The sequence below is a fragment of the Ranitomeya imitator genome, chromosome 6, assembly GCF_032444005.1.
Source record: "Ranitomeya imitator isolate aRanImi1 chromosome 6, aRanImi1.pri, whole genome shotgun sequence".
Lineage (NCBI taxonomy): Eukaryota > Metazoa > Chordata > Amphibia > Anura > Dendrobatidae > Ranitomeya > Ranitomeya imitator.
Genome location: NC_091287.1, coordinates 198,372,339 through 198,394,250, shown reverse-complemented (window position 1 = coordinate 198,394,250; position 21,912 = coordinate 198,372,339). Strand labels below are relative to the sequence as shown.

At 41.9% G+C, this 21,912-nt stretch overlaps 1 protein-coding gene and 1 long non-coding RNA gene across 2 annotated transcripts in view; one reads left to right on the top strand and one right to left on the bottom strand.

The window, feature by feature from the left end:
- Positions 1-21,912, top strand: part of TRIO (trio Rho guanine nucleotide exchange factor) — a 2,940,676-nt gene that overhangs the window by 1,606,419 nt on the left and 1,312,345 nt on the right. Inside the window, 1 exon segment of the mRNA XM_069730426.1 lies at positions 13,031-13,097. Within this exon segment, the coding sequence (XP_069586527.1) occupies positions 13,031-13,097 (67 nt within the window).
- Positions 396-1,329, bottom strand: LOC138641342 (uncharacterized). The gene is made up of 3 exons (XR_011313778.1): positions 1,268-1,329; positions 642-696; positions 396-540 (listed from the first exon to the last, which is right to left on the bottom strand). It is a non-coding gene; the product is annotated as an uncharacterized lncRNA (long non-coding RNA).

Genomic DNA, 21,912 nt, shown 5'->3' with positions numbered 1-21,912 from the left:
TTAGTAGAGGCGTGGTGGATTTTCTCAGAGCGGTTGTGCAAAAACTTTTCATACGATTACCTTTTCCTTTCCGGCACCCCGGTCCGAGCTGTTTTTTAGGGGCTCTAGAAACAGGGCTGTTTCTCGGCGTGGGGTTCTGGTACATCAGTTCCTCAATAGGCAGCTGATTGTGTTCCGTGGTGGTTGGTTCTGGAAACATGTCGACATCTGTAAAGAATTAATATATATATTTACACGTCTAAATACTTAAAAGCTATATACACACACACACACATACATACACGCAGACACACAACGCACCTATGATGTCCTGAATCAAATCCCACACAGCAGCGGCACCTACATTAGTGTTACTATACTCAGCTCCAGGTGTATCACACTCCAGAGTAGGCACGCTGAAGCCGTTGAAAAACTCATCGGGAATGCTCCTGATAAAGTCATCTACAGCATCGGGGGTGTTCCTGGTAAATTCATCTACAGCATCGGGGGTGTTCCTGGTAAATTCATCTAGATTATCGGGGAGGGCCCTGATTAATTCATCTTAAACAAGAAAGAATAAACAATATAAAGATAATATATAAAACAATCCTTACTTAGAATGGGCCGCTAACAGATACATGTATATAAATCTTGAAACATACCTATTACAGAATCCTCAGCTTGGCTGGAAAAAGCCGAAAAATTTTGGGATTCCATCTAAAATAAATTATCTGTGTAAATTTTTTGTGCAATCTATATTAACCACACACCACCACTCGTCAAACTCATTTATATACCCCAACAAATAAAACTGCGGCCCGTGTATAAATATTCTTATACTAAGCAAATCATGGGTAATACGGCTAAGTCTATATTCTACAGCGTCACTAAATATGGTTTATGCGGTAAAACTATATTATACAGCCCCACTAAATATACCGCTACTGTATAAATATGACTATAAATATGTCTATGTTAAACAAAACACAGGTAGTAAGTATGCGCTGCATGCGCTAGTTAGGGCGCATTAACAGTTATTAACTACTGTATTACATAAATTATGTTATAATAGCTGTCCGCGGCTAAGTCTTTCTATATTAATTATGGACCACAGAATATGGTTTATGCAGTAAAACTATATTATACAACGATACTAAATATGCAGCTAGCCTCCAGTATAACACTAACTTATTAAAACAAATAACACCCTTAATTATGGTTTTAGAGATGCATAGTTAAATATAATTAAGCATTTGCGAATAATAAGACAACTGTCTTATATACTTACATTTAGAATAGCTCTGCTTTTTAGTCTAGTCGGACTTCTGGTGAATGTCTGATGTACTTAGTGGTCCAGCCAGCTGTATTTATCCTGAGTGTCAGAAATCAGCTCACCTGTTAACACCCAGAAACACACCCAGTTACGCCCCATCACACGCCTTCTGTTAACACCCAGAACACAACCATACATGCAATTAATGCATGCATTAACTCATGCATGATATATCCGGATTAAAACAGGAATTTTTATACAGCTGAATTTCTGAAAGAAGCAGGCTTTTGATTAACGAGCCACAATCATTTTAATCAATCATGACGTCTAAATCGTATGATGCCATATTAGAAAAACAATATTTTACAAGCCAGGCACCCGGATCATTCTCGGGTATTGACAAATTATTTAGATCTGCAAGAGCGCGCGGAATAAAGAAATCTGATGTGATTGCTTGGTTGAATAAGCAAGACACCTACACGCTACACAAGCCTGCTAGAAAACGCTTTTTGACAAATAAAATTTACGTCTCGGCCATTGATGCGCAGTGGCAGGCGGATCTCGTAAGTTTAATTGACTATTCAAGGGAAAATGATAATGTCAAATACATCCTGACGGTGATTGATGTTCTATCGAGATACGCATGGTGCGTGGCCTTGACAAACAAGACAGGCGCTAGTGTCGCCAGATCGTTCGAATTAATATTTCAAAATGATAAGCGCATATTGAAGAAACTGCAGACGGATCGCGGCAAAGAATTTATAAATTCATCACTCAGGCAACTATGTAATACGCACAATATTCATCACTTTTTTACAAACAATGATGTAAAAGCCGCTATGGTCGAGCGTTTTAATCGCACATTAAAAACCCGTATGTGGCGCTATCTTACGCATCATAATACCTTTAGGTATATTGATATTTTACCGGATTTACTGCATAGCTACAACCATACGTACCACTCAACGATCCGCTGTAGTCCCGCGTCTGTGTCAGAGAGAAACGTGATGCAAATCTGGCGCAATATTTACAGTTCTACTATTACTAATAAACCGATTAAACCGTCTTTAACGGTTGGCTCTCATGTGAGAATATCTCGCTATAAGTCGACCTTCTGTAAGGGCTATGAGAAGACGTACAGCGATGAGATTTTTTTAATCACCGGCGTCTCCAATAAATTTCATAAACCCCTTTATAAAATCAGTGATTTAGCCGGGGAGCCTGTAGAGGGGTCATTTTATAAGGAAGAGCTGCAAAAAATACCTATGGATGAGGATCGTGTCTACAGAGTAGAAAAAATTTTGAGAAAAAAACGTGTCAGGGGTGTGAGTCACTGCTTTGTCAAATGGCTGGGCTACCCCGAAAAATTCAGTAGTTGGATCCCGGCCTCGGAGTTGACAGATATATAACCATGGAAGCGGGCTCATTTTTCGTGACATTACCCAGTAATTCGTCAATTAAAATCTACCCTGAAAACACAATATCGGAGTACAATACCAAGTTAGCGCGGGCCGTTCATCTTTCGGCAGATTATGAGGTGGCGTTAACGGAAATACAGTACCCCCATACGTGGAACACGTTTGATGCTTTTGAAGGGAGCTTCTACGCGGCTAAACACGGCGAACTGTTAGTACAGTATCACATAAAATCAGGATTTTACTCGTCCATTCCTAAGCTAGTTGGCGCGGTCAATGCCCGAATAGAAGCGCTGTATTTATCTACGCCTGCCTACAGAATACGGTATGATGAGCTACGCCGCGAAGTGATTCTGCCCGACCCATCCCCTATACAATTTGCTCTGGGTACTAAGCTAAAATTTATTTTCGGACTGCAGACCGTCGATGACTCCCCCGTTGCTTTAATGCCGTGGAATCGCCGCTTTTACCCCGATTCAAAGGCTGGTTTTTATTCGCTTTTTGTATACACTGATATAATTCAACATCAACTTGTAGGTGACAGTTACGTTCAACTACTACGAACCGTAGAAGTTAGCGGCGATGATAATGATATTGTCACGGTGCGCTACTCACGGCCCGATTACATACCGCTGTGCAAGCAACACTTTGACTCCATAAACATTACAGTCATGTCGGACCAGGGCACGCCGGTTAAATTCAGATACGGAAAGTGTATAGTGCGATTACATTTTAGACCTCGTCAGCATTGACACGATAAAATGCTGTCTCAAAGGGTGTATGGAGATCCAGCTGTTTATGCCCGCTACTATACTGCCCAGTCGGGGCACGGGCTAGAGGGATTCCGCGGGAGCGAGTACATGTATGGCTCTGGCCTGGCAGGGCTATTTAAAGGCTTATTTCGTGGCACCGTTCCGCTTTTCAGAAAAGGCTTAGAATTAGTAAAACCACACGTTCGGACGGCTGCCCGGAACATCGCTGCAGACGCCGTGACATCAGCATCGACAGCCCTTATGAAAAGGATAAATACACCAACCCAGCAAGACGGCTCTGGGATAATCTATGTCGCTAAAAAAGCCCAAAAAAGAAAGTGGCACGTTTGCCCTCCTTTACCGCCGATGCTCATGAATAAAACTACATCCAAGAGACGTCCCCGTCAGAAACGAGTAAGACGCTCTGCGGACGACATCTTCTAATCAGTTACCATGGCTTTCCTGCATGACGCTTCTGTAGAGTGCGCAAAATCTGAACTGGATATTTTTGCCGTACCACCGACTCAAACAAGTATCGAGAAATCTCTATTTGTAGAAGTACAGCCGGTTGCTGCTCTGTCAGACAATGGACCGTTGGAGTTTTACATATCTGGTAGCGGTGATTATTATTATGATCTGAACAACACGCTTCTGTACATAAGCTGTCGCATCGTGAAGCAGGATAATACGGCCATCGCCGATGGTGCGCGTGTGGCGCTCATAAACTACCCTCTAGCCACTCTTTTTAACCAGGTCGATATTACTCTGGGAGACCGACTTATCTCACAATCGGACAATCTCTACAGCTATAGAGCGTACATAGAGACCCTTTTAAATTACAGTTCACAGACACTGGCATCACAATTTACAGCCGGTTTGTTCTATAAAGACACTGCGGGGCATCATAATGACAGGCGCCTGGATGGCGCAAATGCGGGATTTATCAAAAGAGCCAGTGCCGCTTCTCGCTCAAAACCCATCGATCTTTTGGGGCCCATTTTTGGGGATATATTTAACCAGCCAAAGTTAATATTGAATGGTCTTGACATTAAGGTTAAGCTGTCAAGAAATAAGGATACTTTCTGCCTCATGTCCGCAGAAGCCGAGCCGCTGAAGGTACAAATCTCGCAGGCGGCTCTCTATGTGAAAAGAGTGCAGGTATCACCGGCTGTCCGAATCGGCCACAGCCAGGCCCTCCTAGCCGCAACAGCCAAGTACGCTGTTGACCGAACATGCCTGAAAGTTTACAGCATCGCCGCAGGGACACGGATCACGAACCACGAGAACCTCTTCCTAGGACAGATACCAAAAACTGTTATATTGGGGTTTGTAGATAATGAGGGCTTCAGCGGTTCTTATACAAAAAACCCACTGGACTTTCACCACTACCACGTCAACCACGCGGCATTATATCTGGATGGTCAGCAGATACCCGCGAGGCCTTATAATCCTAATTTTAATGCTGATTTAGCCATCAGAGAATATATGGCGCTTGCCCATATATCGGGCAAGCAAAAGGCTGATTGTGCCATGGCGATAGATCGTGAAGAATTTATGGCTGGCTTCACATTATTTGCTTTTGATTTATCGCCTGATCAAGAGCCTGGAGGCCATTTCTCGCTCATTAAAACAGGTAATCTGCGTGCTGAAGTCCGCTTTGCGATAGCGACACCCCACACGATAAATATGATTGTCTTCGCAGTCAACCACACCATTCTGGAAATTAATAACAGGCGAGAGATCTTGTACGATTTTAATTAAGCAACGATGGACAGTCTGCAGCTTACAGTTGTAGCGCGGGCCGATAATTATACAGACCGCATATTCGCCGGTGTATTTCCGTGTGATTTGCTTCCGGAAGAAAGAGTGACTCAGAGACCCGCGGCATATATTGTGAATACAGACCCGGCGAATCAAGCTGGTCGCCACTGGATATTAATCGTACTCTGCAACGATAAGACGGGCATATTTTTTGACAGTTACGGCTTCCGTGCGGATAATATTATCTTTCCACGCGCTTTTGTGACATTCCTGAACAAGAATTGTTATTCTTATTGTTATCAGAGCGCACAAATTCAAGATTTGTATAGCCGTGTATGCGGTCATTATTGCATATATGTATTATACCATTTAGCTCGAGGCTTTCCATTTAAGAAGGTTTTACAAAATTTCACGTCTGACTTGCAGAATAATGATCGAACCGTATCAGGTTTTGTGACATCAAGATTTTCAGGCGCAGTCCTTTGTTCATCGTGTCGTTATCAGATTCCGCAAAGATGCATTTGTCAGCATTATGCTGTTAGCTAACTTAAAGTGTGCTTCCTTTTTTCTGTTTGTGTAAAGTGAGTGCGGTTAGCTTAAAATGTGTTCTTTATTTCCAATTAGTTCTGACAATAAAACATTTTAATGAACATAACACGCTGTATGTAGTCGTACAGATCCTAGGATATAATTATATACCATAACACCTCCAGGCAGCTGACCCGCAGATAACACCGATGACCCACAGATAACATCTACAGACACAAATGTGTTATAAAACAAAGTTCTGCTTCACAAAGATCACCAAACAGCATGAATTTGTACAAAGATATGACCCTCAGATAACACAGCTGAAACACAAATAACTTCTCAGATGACATCTACAGACACAAAAAAAGAGAAAGCAAATATCAAACGTTCTGACCCGCAGATACCCCTACATAACCTTCAGGTACAATACATGTACAAACAGAAAATCTGTCTTTTCGGTTTGTGTAAATAAGCATTTATTGGGAAAGCAAATACAACAACAATTGGCCTAGGTGTTATAAACCTCTGACCCATAGCAGTTTTTCTGTTTGTGAAAATAAACATTTAGTTAATGTTCACCATTTAGTACTAGTGTTCAGTAGAGCCACAAATAAACAGCTTTGTGTGTTATAAGTTCTGAACTATATGGATACATGAATAAAGCACAGCTAACAGAATCAAACTCGAGCTACGTATAAAAATATAAAACAAATACGTGTAGAGACACAAATAAACAGCTTTAAGTTCTGAACTATATGGATACACTGTGAATAAAATACAGCTTACAGAATCAAACTCGAGCTACGTATAAAAAACAAAATACGTGAATAATATCAAACTGCAACAAATTAAAGTATATCAAACGATATCAAAAGGGGAAATCAGCCAGCCTCAGGGTCAGCTGGCTGACAGGAGGAGGGGAGGGGTTACACACTTTGATACACTTTGATAGGGGCGGGGCACCTGTCAGATTGAGTTTGACGAAACCTATGGATTATACACTACTCACAGGGCACTCCAGCGGATCTAATATGCTTCTAAGCACATCCTGGGGGACACATAGCGACCCTCGCATATGACACCGGTCACTGCCTCACACCCCCCACAAGTGACACCATTTTGGAAAGTAGACCCCCTAAGGAACTTATCTAGAGGTGTGGTGAGCTCTTTGACCCACCAAGTGCTTCACAGAATTTTATAATGTAGAACCGTAAAAATAAAAAATCATATTTTTTCACAAAAATTATCTTTTCGCCCCCAATTTTTTATTTTTCCAAGGGTAAGAGAAGAAATTGGACCCCAAAAGTTGTTGTACAATTTGTTCTGAGTACGCTGATACCCCATATGTGGGGGTATACCACTGTTTGGGCGGATGGGAGAGCTCGGAAGGGAAGGAGCGCCGTTTGACTTTTCAATGCAAAATTGACAGGAATTGAGATGAGACGCCATGTTGCGTTTGGAGAGCCACTGATGTGCCTAAACATTGAAACCCCCCACAAGTGACACCATTTTGGAAAGTAGACCCCCTAAGGAACTTATCTAGAGGTGTGGTGAGCACTTTGACCCACCCAGTGCTTCACAGAAGTTTATAATGCAGAACTGTAAAAATAAAAAATCATATTTTTTCACAAAAATTATCTTTTCGCCCCCAATTTTTTATTTTTCCAAGGGTAAGAGAAGAAATTGGACCCCAAAAGTTGTTGTACAATTTGTCCTGAGTACGCTGATACCACATATGTGGGGGTAAACCACTGTTTGGGCGGATGGGAGAGCTCGGAAAGGAAGGAGCGCCGTTTGACTTTTCAATGCAAAATTGACATGAATTGAGATGAGACGCCATGTTGCGTTTGCAGAGCCCCTAATGTAACTAAATAGTAGAAACCCCTCACAAGTGACACCATTTTGGAAAGTAGACCCCCTAAGGAACTTATCTAGATGTGTGGTGAGCGCTTTGACCCACCAAGGGCTTCACAGAAGTTTATAATGGGGAGCCGTAAAAATAAAACAAAAATTTTTTCCCACAAAAATTATTTTTAGCCCCCAGTTTTGTATTTTCCTGAGGGTAACAGGAGAAATTGGACCCCAAAATTTGTTGTCCAATTTGTCCTGAGTGCGTTGATACCCCATATGTGGGGGGAACCACTGTTTGGGCGCATGGGAGGGCTCGGAATGGAAGGAGTGCCATTTGAATGCAGACTTAGATGGAATGGTCTGCAGGTGTCACATTGCGTTTGCAGAGCCCCTAATGTACCTAAACAGTAGAAACCCCCCACAAGTGACACCATTTTGGAAAGTCGACCCCATAAGGAACTTACCTAGATGTGTGGTGAGCGCTTTGACCCACCAAGGGCTTCACAGAAGTTTATAAAAGAAAGCCGTAAAAATTAAACAAAAATGTTTTCCCACAAAAATTATTTTTTAGCCCCCAGTTTTGTATTTTCCCGAGGGTAACAGGAGAAATTGGACCCCAAAATTTGTTGTCCAATTTGTCCTGAGTGCGCTGATACCCAATATGTGGGGGGGAACCACTGTTTGGGCGCATGGGAGGGCTCGGAAGGGAAGGAGCTCCATTTGGAATGCAGACTTAGATGGAATGGTCTGCAGGTGTCACATTGCATTTGCAGAGCCCCTAATGTACCTAAACAGTAGAAACCCCCCACAAGTGACACCATTTTGGAAACTAGACCCGCTAAGGAAGTCATCTAGATGTGTTGTGAGAGCTTTGAACCCCCGAGTGTTTCACTACAGTTTGTAACGCAGAGCCGTGAAAATTAAAAAAAAAATCTTTCCCCCCAAAATTATTTTTTAGCCCCCAGTTTTGTATTTTCCCGAGGGTAAGTGAAGAAATTCGACCCCAAAAGTTGTTGTCCAATTTGTCCTGAGTACGCTGATACCCCATATGTTGGGGGGAACCACCGTTTGGGCGCATGGGAGGGCTCGGAAGGGAAGGAGTGCCATTTGGAATGCAGACTTAGATGGAATGGTCTGCAGGCGTCACATTGCGTTTGCAGAACCCCTAATGTACCTAAACAGTAGAAACCCCCCACAAGTGACCCCATATTGGAAACTAGACCCCCCAGGGAACTTATCTAGATGTGTTGTGAGAACTTTGAGCCCCCAAGTGTTTCACTACAGTTTATAACGCAGAGCCGTAAAAATAAAAAATCTTTTTTTTCCCACAAAAATTATTTTTTAGCCCCCAGTTTTGTATTTTCCCAAGGGTAACAGGAGAAATTTGACCCCAACAGTTGTTGTCCTATTTGTCCTGAGTACGCTGATACCGCATATGTTTGGGCACACGGGCGAGCTCGGAAGGGAAGAAGCACTGTTTTACTTTTTCAACGCAGAATTGGTTGGAATTGAGATCGGACGCCATGTCGCTTTTGGAGAGCCCCTGATGTGCCTAAACAGTGGAAACCCCCCAATTATAACTGAAACCCTAATCCAAACACTCCCCTAACCCTAATTCCAACGGTAACCCTAACCACACCTCTAACCCTGACACACCCCTAACCCTAATCCCAACCCTATTCCCAACTGTAAATGTAATCTAAACCCTAACTGTAACTTTAGCCCCAACCAAAACTGTAGCCCTAGCCCTAACCCTAACCCTAACCCTAGCCCTAATGGGAAAATGGAAATAAATACATTTTTTTAATTTTTCCCTAACTAAGGGGGTGATGAAGGGGGGTTTGATTTACTTTTATAGTGGGTTTTTTAGCGGATTTTTATGATTGGCAGCCGTCACACACTAAAAGACGCTTTTTATTGCAAAAAATATTTTTTGCGTTACCACATTTTGAGAGCTATAATTTTTCCATATTTTGGTCCACAGAGTCATGTGAGGTTTTGTTTTTTGCGGGACGAGTTGACGTTTTTATTGGCAACATTTTCAGGCACGTGACATTTTTTGATCGCTTTTTATTCCGATTTTTGTGAGATAGAATGACCAAAAACCAGCTATTCATGAATTTCTTTTGGGGGAGGCGTTTATACCGTTCCGCGTTTGGTAAAATTGATAAAGCAGTTTTATTCTTCGGGTCAGTACGATTACAGCGACACCTCATTTATATTTTTTTTATGTTTTGGCGCTTTTGTACGATAAAAACTATTTTATAGAAAAAATAATTATTTTGGCATCGCTTTATTCTCAGGACTATAACTTTTTTATTTTTTTGCTGATGATGCTGTATGGTGGCTCGTTTTTTGCAGGACAAGATGACGTTTTCAGCGGTACCATTGTTATTTATATCTGTCCTTTTGATCGCGTGTTATTCGACTTTTTGTTTGGCGGTATGATAATAAAGCGTCGTTTTTTGCCTCGTTTTTTTTTTTTCTTACGGTGTTTACTGAAGGGGTTAACTAGTGGGCCAGTTTTATAGGTCGGGCCGTTACGGACGCGGCGATACTAAATATGTTTACTTTTATTGTTTTTTTTTATTTAGATAAAGAAATGTATTTATGGGAATAATATTTTTTTTTTTTTCATTATTTAGGAATATTTTTTTTTATTTTTTTTTACACATTTGGAAAAATTTTTTTTTACTTTTTTACTTTGTCCCGGGGGGGACATCACAGATCGATGATCTGACAGTTTGCACAGCACTCTGTCAGATCACCGATCTGAGAGCAGTGCAGGCTGCTTCACAGTGCCTGCTCTGAGCAGGCTCTGTGAAGCCACCTCCCTCCCTGCAGGACCCAGATCAACGGCCATCTTGGATCCGGGGCTCGAGCAAGCAGGGAGGGAGGTAAGACCCTCGCAGCAACGCGATCACATCGCGTTGCTGCGGGGGGCTCAGGGAAGCCCGCAGGGAGCCCCCTCCCTGCGCGATGCTTCCCTGCACCGCCGGCACATCGCGATCATCTTTGATCGCGGTGTGCCAGGGGTTAATGTGCCGGGGGCGGTCCGTGACCGCTCCTGGCACATAGTGCCAGATGTCAGCTGCGATAAGCAGCTGACACCCGGCCACGATCGGCCGCGCTCCCCGCGTGAGCGCCGCCGATCGCGCTGGACGTACTATCCCGTCTGTGGTCATGGGGCCCACCCCACCTCGACGGGATAGTACGTCCGATGTCAGAAAGGGGTTAAAGGCATAGTAATTTTAGTGTATGTAAACTTTTGACTTTGCAGTAAGTAATAAAAATGCCTTAAAACATTATCTTTCTTTATTCTGTTATTTGGCAAATGTTAATAATTATGATAATCCTAATTGACCTAAATGGGAAAAGTTCATTCTGATTTCATCATATATTGAGAAAAACATGTTTTTTTTATATAGTGTATGTAAACCTCTGGTTTCAACTGTAGCTAATTGACATATTCATTAACAGCACTAGCAGGAGCTGCTTCTCTGCAGTATGACACTGAGAAAATGGCATCAGTAAAACAAGATGTCAGCTTTATATATGGCCAGGAGGGACATGTGACTTTATCAGCCAATCACAGACGATCTTGTGTCATGATGTTGTGGATGGTTTCTGCTCAATGATTGGTTGCAGAATGTACACAAATTTAAGTTATTAAAGAAAAAAATTACACTGCTCAGCTCTTTAGACCTAGACACCCCCCTCATCAAACCCGCCTTCCCCTTTCATCATACAACATCACTATCCTAGCCAAAGTAATAACAAAATCATTAGTGCAAATGTTATGATTTACCAAACTGTGACTGAATTTTGCCGACTTTATGTGGAAATGCTCATGAATCCGAATGTGCTACATTCGTGCTGAATTTAAGATTGGCGAACATTTTCCTTACAAATGTGTTCATCTCTACTCATTTACTATATGTTGCTTAAATTCTGCAAGAATTGAGAATCATTGCATTTTTTTATGTGGGTAATACATTTTTTTGCCACACTCTCATGAATCATTTTTTTTTTTTTTTTCATTTTTTGGATGCGTAAAAAAACCTCTTAACCTATTCAACTCATTTTTAATTTCTTATAACATCAATCTAAAATTATTTTCTTTTCCTCCAGGAGAGTTAAAAATGGAAGCAATCTTTACTTCTCCCTTTTAGTAATCAAAAATAAAAAGGGTCCCAGGTGGCAGGAACAATTGAGTTTCTCATTTTTTATTATGCTTTATATAGTAAACACCACCATGATCATATTTGTAATCTTTTTTAGGACTCTGTTGGTTATTTAAATGCTGCTCTGATCAACATTTTCTGCAACTGAATAACTCACTCCAAGATTATCGTTTTAGCAACACGTAGCTACTTATTTGTATCAATGTGTCAAAATCGGAAATGCAATATTTAAAATATAGTGTACTCCCTATAAGGCCGTAGTCACACTAAACATATGGAAAATCAGTCCGAGTCCCCCTGCCGAGAGTCGCACAAGTGTTCTCCTTATGATCGTCCGTGGGTAATGCGTTTGCAATGCGATGATGTGATTTTCTCACACCTATGTATCTGTATGACATCCGTATGACATCCGAATGACATGTGTATGGCTTTACATTTGTCACTGATTTTCCCCATTGAATTTAATGGCTCAGTGTGCTGAAATGAGGAAAATGTGTGTGTATTTGTCGCAAGCTAGACAAATGGTCCATGTGGTGCCCGAGTTTTTCTCGCTCCCATTGGCTTGCATTGGCAAGTCTCGGACGATATTTTTTATAAATCGCAGCATGCTGCGATTTTACATGCATGTCGAATACGCCTGAGAAATAATACTCATAATACTCATGATGTGAGCTGCCCCATAGATTAACACTGGTCCGAGTGCTATGTGATGTTTCCTCACATAGCACTCGCCTGTATTCTACGGTAGTGTGACCCCGACCTAAGGCACAGTTTCTGGAAGAAAAAAAATTGCATATGAGATACAAAAATATTAGACAAATTTTGAAGCTAGAAAATTATTAACTCTTTTATTTCAGTATGTTTTTAGTTTATAAGTAGAAACCATAATCTCATCAAAGAAACGCAGGTAAACATTTGAGAGAACAAGTTGCTGTTGGTTAAAATGTACATGTTCTTTTCACATGAAGGAAACCCCACCACTCCAGCCCACATTGTTGTTTCTTGCAACTAGCACTGCCAACCAGCATGATCAACTTAGGCATGTGTAAACTCTCATCCATCTAGCTCAGTCCACAATACTCAGTGTATCAAAATCACTCTTGCTGCATGAGTATGCTGCCAAACACAAACTACACGAATATAAATGTAATCTTATTTTTTGTGTTGGGTATCAATAGTCTGTTATTAAGTAAGAGATGCTGCATATGGATAAATTACTTTTTTCTACCTTACAATGAAATATTACTTTTGACTTCTAACTGTTATTTTTTCTCTATCTTTAAGGTTCATTATGGCAGAGCTTATTCAGACAGAAAAGACATATGTTAGAGATCTGCGAGAATGTTTAGATGTAAGTTTATTATTTCTCATTTTTAATATAAACCTCATTTATTCCTTTTAGTTTTCAAGATGTATGTGTTTAGCCCATTAGTGTCCGCCAATATGCCTTTTCACAGTGTTCATTCAGGGGCCTTAATGCACAGTACTGTTTTTTTCATGGCACTGAAGATTAAGTGTATAGCAACCCTCCAACAAGCGAAAATGCCACAGGTGTTAGCTGTAGATAACAGGTGACACCCTGAGGCATCAAAATATAAAGAGTTAAACCACACCCTATAAAACGTCCAAGTCCATAAAGACAAAAAGGAGCACGTCAAAAACTAGGGAGTCGATCCCAGAGTGTCTTCCATAACAATAGAGTAAATGACAGCGCCTCAAGCAGTGGTGAAAGATAAACCTTACATTTTATTCTGCCTCCTGTGGCAACGTTTTGGTCCGAAGACCATTTCAAGCACAGTACACAGCGTTTCAACCACCATTATATACAACAGATACCACCCACCAATTAACACAACACCAATAGTCTACACACAAAATCATGAGTACAATCCCATTAAAAACAAACAATACATACCGTATATAAATAAAAACAGTCCCTCTTGAGCATCTATTGTATTACCATCTAATCTAACATCAGCTCGCTAGCTTTGATCGGTATTACATAGTAACATAGTAACATAGTTAGTAAGGCCGAAAAAAGACATTTGTCCATCCAGTTCAGCCTATATTCCATCATAATAAATCCCCAGATCTACGTCCTTCTACAGAACCTAATTGTATGATACAATATTGTTCTGCTCCAGGAAGACATCCAGGCCTCTCTTGAACCCCTCGACTGAGTTCGCCATCACCACCTCCTCAGGCAAGCAATTCCAGATTCTCACTGCCCTAACAGTAAAGAATCCTCTTCTATTTTGGTGGAAAAACCTTCTCTCCTCCAGACGCAAAGAATGCCCCCTTGTGCCCGTCACCTTCCTTGGTATAAACAGATCCTCAGCGAGATATTTGTATTGTCCCCTTATATACTTATACATGGTTATTAGATCGCCCCTCAGTCGTCTTTTTTCTAGACTAAATAATCCTAATTTCGCTAATCTATCTGGGTATTGTAGTTCTCCCATCCCCTTTATTAATTTTGTTGCCCTCCTTTGTACTCTCTCTAGTTCCATTATATCCTTCCTGAGCACCGGTGCCCAAAACTGGACACAGTACTCCATGTGCGGTCTAACTAGGGATTTGTACAGAGGCAGTATAATGCTCTCATCATGTGTATCCAGACCTCTTTTAATGCACCCCATGATCCTGTTTGCCTTGGCAGCTGCTGCCTGGCACTGGCTGCTCCAGGTAAGTTTATCATTAACTAGGATCCCCAAGTCCTTCTCCCTGTCAGATTTACCCAGTGGTTTCCCATTCAGTGTGTAATGGTGACATTGATTCCTTCTTCCCATGTGTATAACCTTACATTTATCATTGTTAAACCTCATCTGCCACCTTTCAGCCCAAGTTTCCAACTTATCCAGATCCATCTGTAGCAGAATACTATCTTCTCTTGTATTAACTGCTTTACATAGTTTTGTATCATCTGCAAATATCGATATTTTACTGTGTAAACCTTCTACCAGATCATTAATGAATATGTTGAAGAGAACAGGTCCCAATACTGACCCCTGCGGTACCCCACTGGTCACAGCGACCCAGTTAGAGACTATACCATTTATAACCACCCTCTGCTTTCTATCACTTAGCCAGTTACTAACCCATTTACACACATTTTCCCCCAGACCAAGCATTCTCATTTTGTGTACCAACCTCTTGTGCGGCACGGTATCAAACGCTTTGGAAAAATCGAGATATACCACGTCCAATGACTCACCGTGGTCCAGCCTATAGCTTACCTCTTCATAAAAACTGATTAGATTGGTTTGACAGGAGCGATTTCTCATAAACCCATGCTGATATGGAGTTAAACAGTTATTCTCATTGAGATAATCCAGAATAACATCCCTCAGAAACCCTTCAAATATTTTACCAACAATAGAGGTTAGACTTACTGGCCTAAAATTTCCAGGTTCACTTTTAGAGCCCTTTTTGAATATTGGCACCACATTTGCTATGCGCCAGTCCTGCGGAACAGACCCTGTCGCTATAGAGTCCCTAAAAATAAGAAATAATGGTTTATCTATTACATTACTTAGTTCTCTTAGTACTCGTGGGTGTATGCCATCCGGACCCGGAGATTTATCTATTTTAATCTGATTTAGCCGGTTTCGCACCTCTTCTTGGGTTAGATTGGTGACCCTTAATATAGGGTTTTCATTGTTTCTTGGGATTTCACCTAGCATTTCATTTTCCACCGTGAATACCGTGGAGAAGAAGGTGTTTAATATGTTAGCTTTTTCCTCGTCATCTACAACCATTCTTTCCTCACTATTTTTTAAGGGGCCTACATTTTCAGTTTTTATTCTTTTACTATTGATATAGTTGAAGAACAGTTTGGGATTAGTTTTACTCTCCTTAGCAATGTGCTTCTCTGTTTCCTTTTTGGCAGCTTTAATTAGTTTTTTAGATAAAGTATTTTTCTCCCTATAGTTTTTTAGAGCTTCAATGGTGCCATCCTGCTTTAGTAGTGCAAATGCTTTCTTTTTACTGTTAATTGCCTGTCTTACTTCTTTGTTTAGCCACATTGGGTTTTTCCTATTTCTAGTCCTTTTATTCCCACAAGGTATAAACCGCTTACACTGCCTATTTAGGATGTTCTTAAACATTTCCCATTTATTATCTGTATTCTTATTTCTGAGGATATTGTCCCAGTCTACCAGATTAAGGGCATCTCTAAGCTGGTCAAACTTTGCCTTCCTAAAGTTCAGTGTTTTTGTGACTCCCTGACAAGTCCCCCTAGTGAAAGACAGGTGAAACTGTACAATATTGTGGTCGCTATTTCCTAGATGCCCGACCACCTGCAGATTTGTTATTCTGTCAGGTCTATTAGATAGTATTAGGTCTAAAAGTGCTGCTCCTCTGGTTGGATTCTGCACCAATTGTGAAAGATAATTTTTCTTGGTTATTAGCAGAAACCTGTTGCCTTTATGGGTTTCACAGGTTTCTGTTTCCCAGTTAATATCCGGGTAGTTAAAGTCCCCCATAACCAGGACCTCATTATGGGTTGCAGCTTCATCTATCTGCTTTAGAAGTAGACTTTTCATGGTTTCTGTTATATTTGGGGGTTTGTAACAGACCCCAATGAGAATTTTGTTACCATTTTTCCCTCCATGAATTTCGACCCATATGGACTCGACATCCTCATTTCCTTCGCTAATATCCTCCCTTAAAGTGGACTTTAGACAAGACTTTACATAGAGACAAACCCCTCCTCCTCTCCGATTTTTACGATCCTTTCTAAACAGACTGTAACCCTGTAAGTTAACTGCCCAGTCATAGCTTTCATCTAACCATGTCTCGGTTATTCCCACTATGTCAAAGTTACCTGTAGATATTTCTGCTTCTAGTTCTTCCATTTTGTTTGTCAGGCTTCTGGCGTTTGCGAGCATGCAGTTTAGAGGATTTTGTTTTGTTCCAATCTCCTCGCTGTGGATTGTTTTAGAAATGTTCTTACCTCCCTTCTGAGTATGTTTTCCTGGATCTTCTTTGTTCAAGTCTAATGTTTTTCTTCCCGTCCCCTCTTCTTCTAGTTTAACGCCCTCCTGATGAGTGTAGCGAGTCTTCTGGCGAATGTGTGTTTCCCAGGTTTGTTGAGGTGTAGTCCGTCTCTGGCGAGGAGTCCATCGTACAAGTAATTCACACCGTGGTCCAGGAATCCGAATCCTTGTTGTCTGCACCATCGTCTTAGCCAGTTGTTTGCATCAAGGATCCTGTTCCATCTCCTGGTGCCATGCCCGTCTACTGGAAGGATAGAAGAAAAAACTACCTGTGCATCCAGTTCCTTTACTTTCTTCCCCAACTCTTCAAAGTCTTTGCAGATTGTCGGTAGGTCCTTCCTTGCCGTGTCATTGGTGCCAACATGTATCAGAAGAAATGGGTGGACGTCCTTGGAGTTGAAGAGCTTTGGTATCCTATCGGTCACATCCTTGATCATCGCACCTGGAAGGCAGCATACTTCTCTTGCAGTTATGTCCGGTCTGCAGATGGCTGCTTCTGTGCCTCTCAGTAGTGAGTCTCCCACCACCACCACTCTTCGTTGCTTCTTGGCTGTACTTTTTGCTGTCACTTGTTGCTGTGTGCCCTTTTCTTTTTTGCTTGCTGGTATTGCTTCATCCTTAGGTGTGCCATCTTCATCCTCTACAAAGATTTGATATCGGTTCTTCAGTTGTGTGGTTGGTGATTTCTCCATGGTCTTCTTGCTTCTTTTGGTCACATGCTTCCACTCATCTGCTTTTGGAGGTTCTCTGACACTTTTTTCACCTTCTGTGACCAGTAGAGATGCTTCTGTTCTGTCTAGAAAGTCTTCATTCTCTTTGATGAGTTTCAAAGTTGCTATTCTTTCTTCCAGACCCCGCACCTTTTCTTCTAAAAGGGCCACTAGTCTACACTTCTGACAGGTGAAATTTAATTCTTCTTCTGGTCGATCTGTGAACATGTAGCACATGCTGCAGCTCACCATGTAGGTTGTCACATCTGCCATGTTGCTCCTAGATCCTGCTGACTTGCTGTGTGTTTTCCTTCTTGTGTAATCTACTCAGCCAAGCTCTCTTGCATTAATGTATTATAGACAAAGCATAGATCAAAATTACAAAAAGAGAACCCTGATTGTGAAACGTAAACAAACAACCTCACACCTATCAGTATTAAGCATTCCCACTCGTCATGGTTACAGCCACTCCCATGGGTGTGCTTATACAACCCCCAGTCCAATCATAGTTAAGCATATAGCAATAGTAGACACGGCACTCTGGGCTTCTTGGAGGTGCACAAGTTAGGTATCCAACCCGTCAAATGTAAGCAATAAATTACTTGGCACTCAGGAGATTTTTAATGTGACAGACAACAATTGTGGCAGTCTGAGCGAATCTAGCCTGGTGTTCCGTGAGTCGTGAGCCTCGTTCAGGAGATGCTAAGGAAGAATATGAAGTGACCTCCCAAGACGCGGGGTCACAGGGCTAAGGTGCAAGGTGAACTGCCTGGAAGCCACAAAAAATATGTGTGGGCCCACAAAGGTGCCAACGTCAGACGGAGTCCGGGATAAAAAAGCGCCTTGTAAAGTCTGGAGGTATGAGGGATGAGCGCTGCAGAGAGGCGAGATACTCGCAGGGGCGATAGCGCTGTAACCTCTAAGAACACCGGCGCCGTGCTGCAGGGGTCGCGTGTTCTTAGAGATTACAGCGCTACCGCCCCTGCGAGTATCTCGCCTCTCTGCAGCGCTCATCCCCCATACCTCCAGACTTTACAAGGCGCTTTCTTCTCCCGGACTCCATCTGACGTTGGCACCTTTGTGGGCCCACACATATTTTTGTGACTAACAGGCAGTTCACCTTATATATCTACTATATAAAGCTGAATGTGTGTGTGTGTGTATGTGTGTGTGTGTATGTCCGGGGTTGGCATCTGCACCGTCGCAGCTACAGCCACAAAATTTTGCACAGTCACACGTCTGGACCCCGAGAGCGTCATAGGCTATGTTGTGAGGCGAAATTTTAACCCCGCGCGTTCCAATTCACCAAACAATTTTGCCCCTATCTACATAATGGGGGAACAAGTGAAAGGAAAAGTGTTGGAAGCGTCGCAGCTACAGCAACAAAATTTTGCACAGTCACACGTCTGGACCCTGAGAGCGTCATAGGCTACGTTGTGAGGTGAAATTTTAACCCCGCGCTTTCCAATTCACCAAACAATTTTGCCCCTATCTACATAATGGGGAAAAAAGTGAAAGGAAAAGTGTTGGAGGCGTTGCAGCTACAGAAACAAAATTTTGCACAGTCACACGTCTGGACCCTGAGAGCGCCATAGGCTACGTTGTGAGGTGAAATTTTAACCCCGCGCTTTTCAATTCACCAAACAATTTTACCCCTATCTACAAAATGGGGAAAAAGTGAAATGAAAAGTGTTGGAGGCGTCGCACCTACAGCCACAAAATTTTGCACAGTCACACGTCTGGACCCTGAGAGCGTCATAGGCTATGTTGTGAGGTGAAATTTTAACTCTGCGCTTTCCAATTCACCAAACTATTTTTCCCCTATCTACATAATGGGGAAAAGTGAAAGGAAAAGTGTTGGAGGCAAATTGACAGCTGCCAGATGTGAACAAGGGGGACTTAAAGAATGAGAGCGATGGCGCAAAAGAATATATACCGATCAGTTGCTAAGGTGGGCCCCGACATGGGATACTCACCACACACGGGGATATGAACACACACACAAAATGCGCCACACACTACCACGTGCTTGAACACATATACCACCCTCAGCACACATTTCACCACACATACACCAACCTCGCCACATAAAAGTCGAAACACAAAAGTCGCCGCTCAAAACTCGCCACGCGCAAAACTCGCCACATGCAAAAACTAGGCTCACGCAAAACTCGCCACAAGTGCAAAACTCACCTCATGGAAAACTCGCCACACGCAAAACTTGCACACGCGGAAAAATTGCCACATGCACAAAATTTGCAACACATGCAAAAGTTGCCTCACACAAAACTTGCACATACTCAAAAGGCACCAGACATAAAACTCACCACATGCAAAACTCGCCATCCGCAAAACTTGCTGCACACAACTTGCTACACTAACCTGTCACATGCAACTCGACACAAAAAGTTGCTACACGCATGTTGCCACACAAAACTCATCTCACAAAAGTCGCTACATGCATGTCGCCACACACAACTCAACACACACAACTTGACAAACGAAACTCGCCTTAAAACACACACAAGTCTGGTATTAGCCTTCAAAAATAAAAATCTGATTAATAAGCAGACAAACTACAAGAGCAACAAATGTACCATATAGGAAATACGGCAGCTGTCAGTCACATGACCTGTCTATTATGTGTATATGTGAGCTAATATATACTGCCAGGGGGAGGGCTTCCTGTTGGCTGGGGATTTATCAGGCTGCCAATTTATCTTACAAATACTGAGGTAAAAATACTGAGCAAATAACGTGTTAACGAGGTCTAATACAGGAGATCACACAGGTATATACTATATACAGGGGAGATGACACACAGATATATACTATATACAGGAGAGATGACACACAGGTATATACTATATAAAGGAGGAGATGACATGCAGGTACATACTATATACAGGAGGAGATGACATACAGGTATATACTATATACAGGAGGAGATGACACACAGGTATATACTATATACAGGAGCAGATTACCAACAGGTATATACTATATACAGGAGGAGATGACCTACAGGTGTATGCTATATATAGAAGATGACATACAGGTATATACTATATACAGGAGGAGATGACACACAGATATATACTATATACAGGGGAGATGACACACAGGTATATACTATATACAGGAGGAGATGACATACAGGTATATACTATATATAGAAGGAGATGACATACAGGTATATACTATATATAGGAGGAGATGACATGCAGGTATATACTATATATAGGAGGAGATGACATACAAGTATATACTATATATAGGAGGAGATGACATACAAGTATATACTATATATAGGGGAGATGACACACAGCAGGTATATACTATATACAGGGGAGATGACATGCAGGTATATACTATATACAGGAGATGACATACAGGTGTATACTATATATAAGGGAGATAACAAACATGTATATACTGAGGTGAAAATGAGAGGTGTGAGGTGAAAATGAAAAGGTGTCAGTGCAAAATGAGAGGAGTGAGGGAAAATAGTGTAGTGATCGGAAAATGACAGATGTGAGGTCGAAATGACAAGTGTTAGGCGGGAATGAGAGGAGTGAGGGAGAAAATGACAGGTGTGAGGGAGAAAATGAGAGATGTGAGGGGGAAAATTAAAGATGTGATTGGGAAAATGAGAGGCGTGATGGGAAAATAAGAGAAGTGACGTGCTATAACTAACCACAGATATTTACTATGCCCAGGCAACGCCGGGCTCTTCAGCTAGTCTAATATATAAAGCTGAATGTGTGTATGTGTGTGTATGTCCTGGATTGGCATCTGCACTGTCGCAGCTACAGCCACAAAATTTTGCACAGTCACACGTCTCGACCCCGAGAGCGTCATAGGCTACGTTGTGAGGCTAAATTTTAACCCTGCGCTTTCCAATTCACCAAACAATTTTGCCCCTATCTACATAATGGGGAAAAAGTGAAAGGAAAAGTGTTGGAGGCGTCGCAGCTACAGCCACAAAATTTTGCACAGTCACACGTCTGGACCCCGAGAGCGTCATAGGCTATGTTGTGAGGTGAAATTTTAACCCCGCTCTTCCCAATTCACCAAACAATTTTGCCCCTATCTACATAATGGGGAAAAAGTGAAAGGAAAAGTGTTGGAGGCAAATTGACAGCTGCCAGATGTGAACAAGGGGGACTTAAAGAATGAGAGTGATGGCGCCAAAGAGCATATACCGTACAGCTGCTAAAGTGGGGCCCCGACATGGGATACTCACCACACACGGGGATATGAACACAAACACAAAATACAACACACACTACCACATGCTTGAACACATATACCACCCTCAGCACACATTTCACCACACATACACCAACCTCGCCACATAAAAGTCGAAACACAAAAGTCGCTGCTCAAAACTTGCCATGCGCAAAACTCGCCACATGGAAAACTAGGCTCACGCAAAACTCGCCACACGTGCAAAACT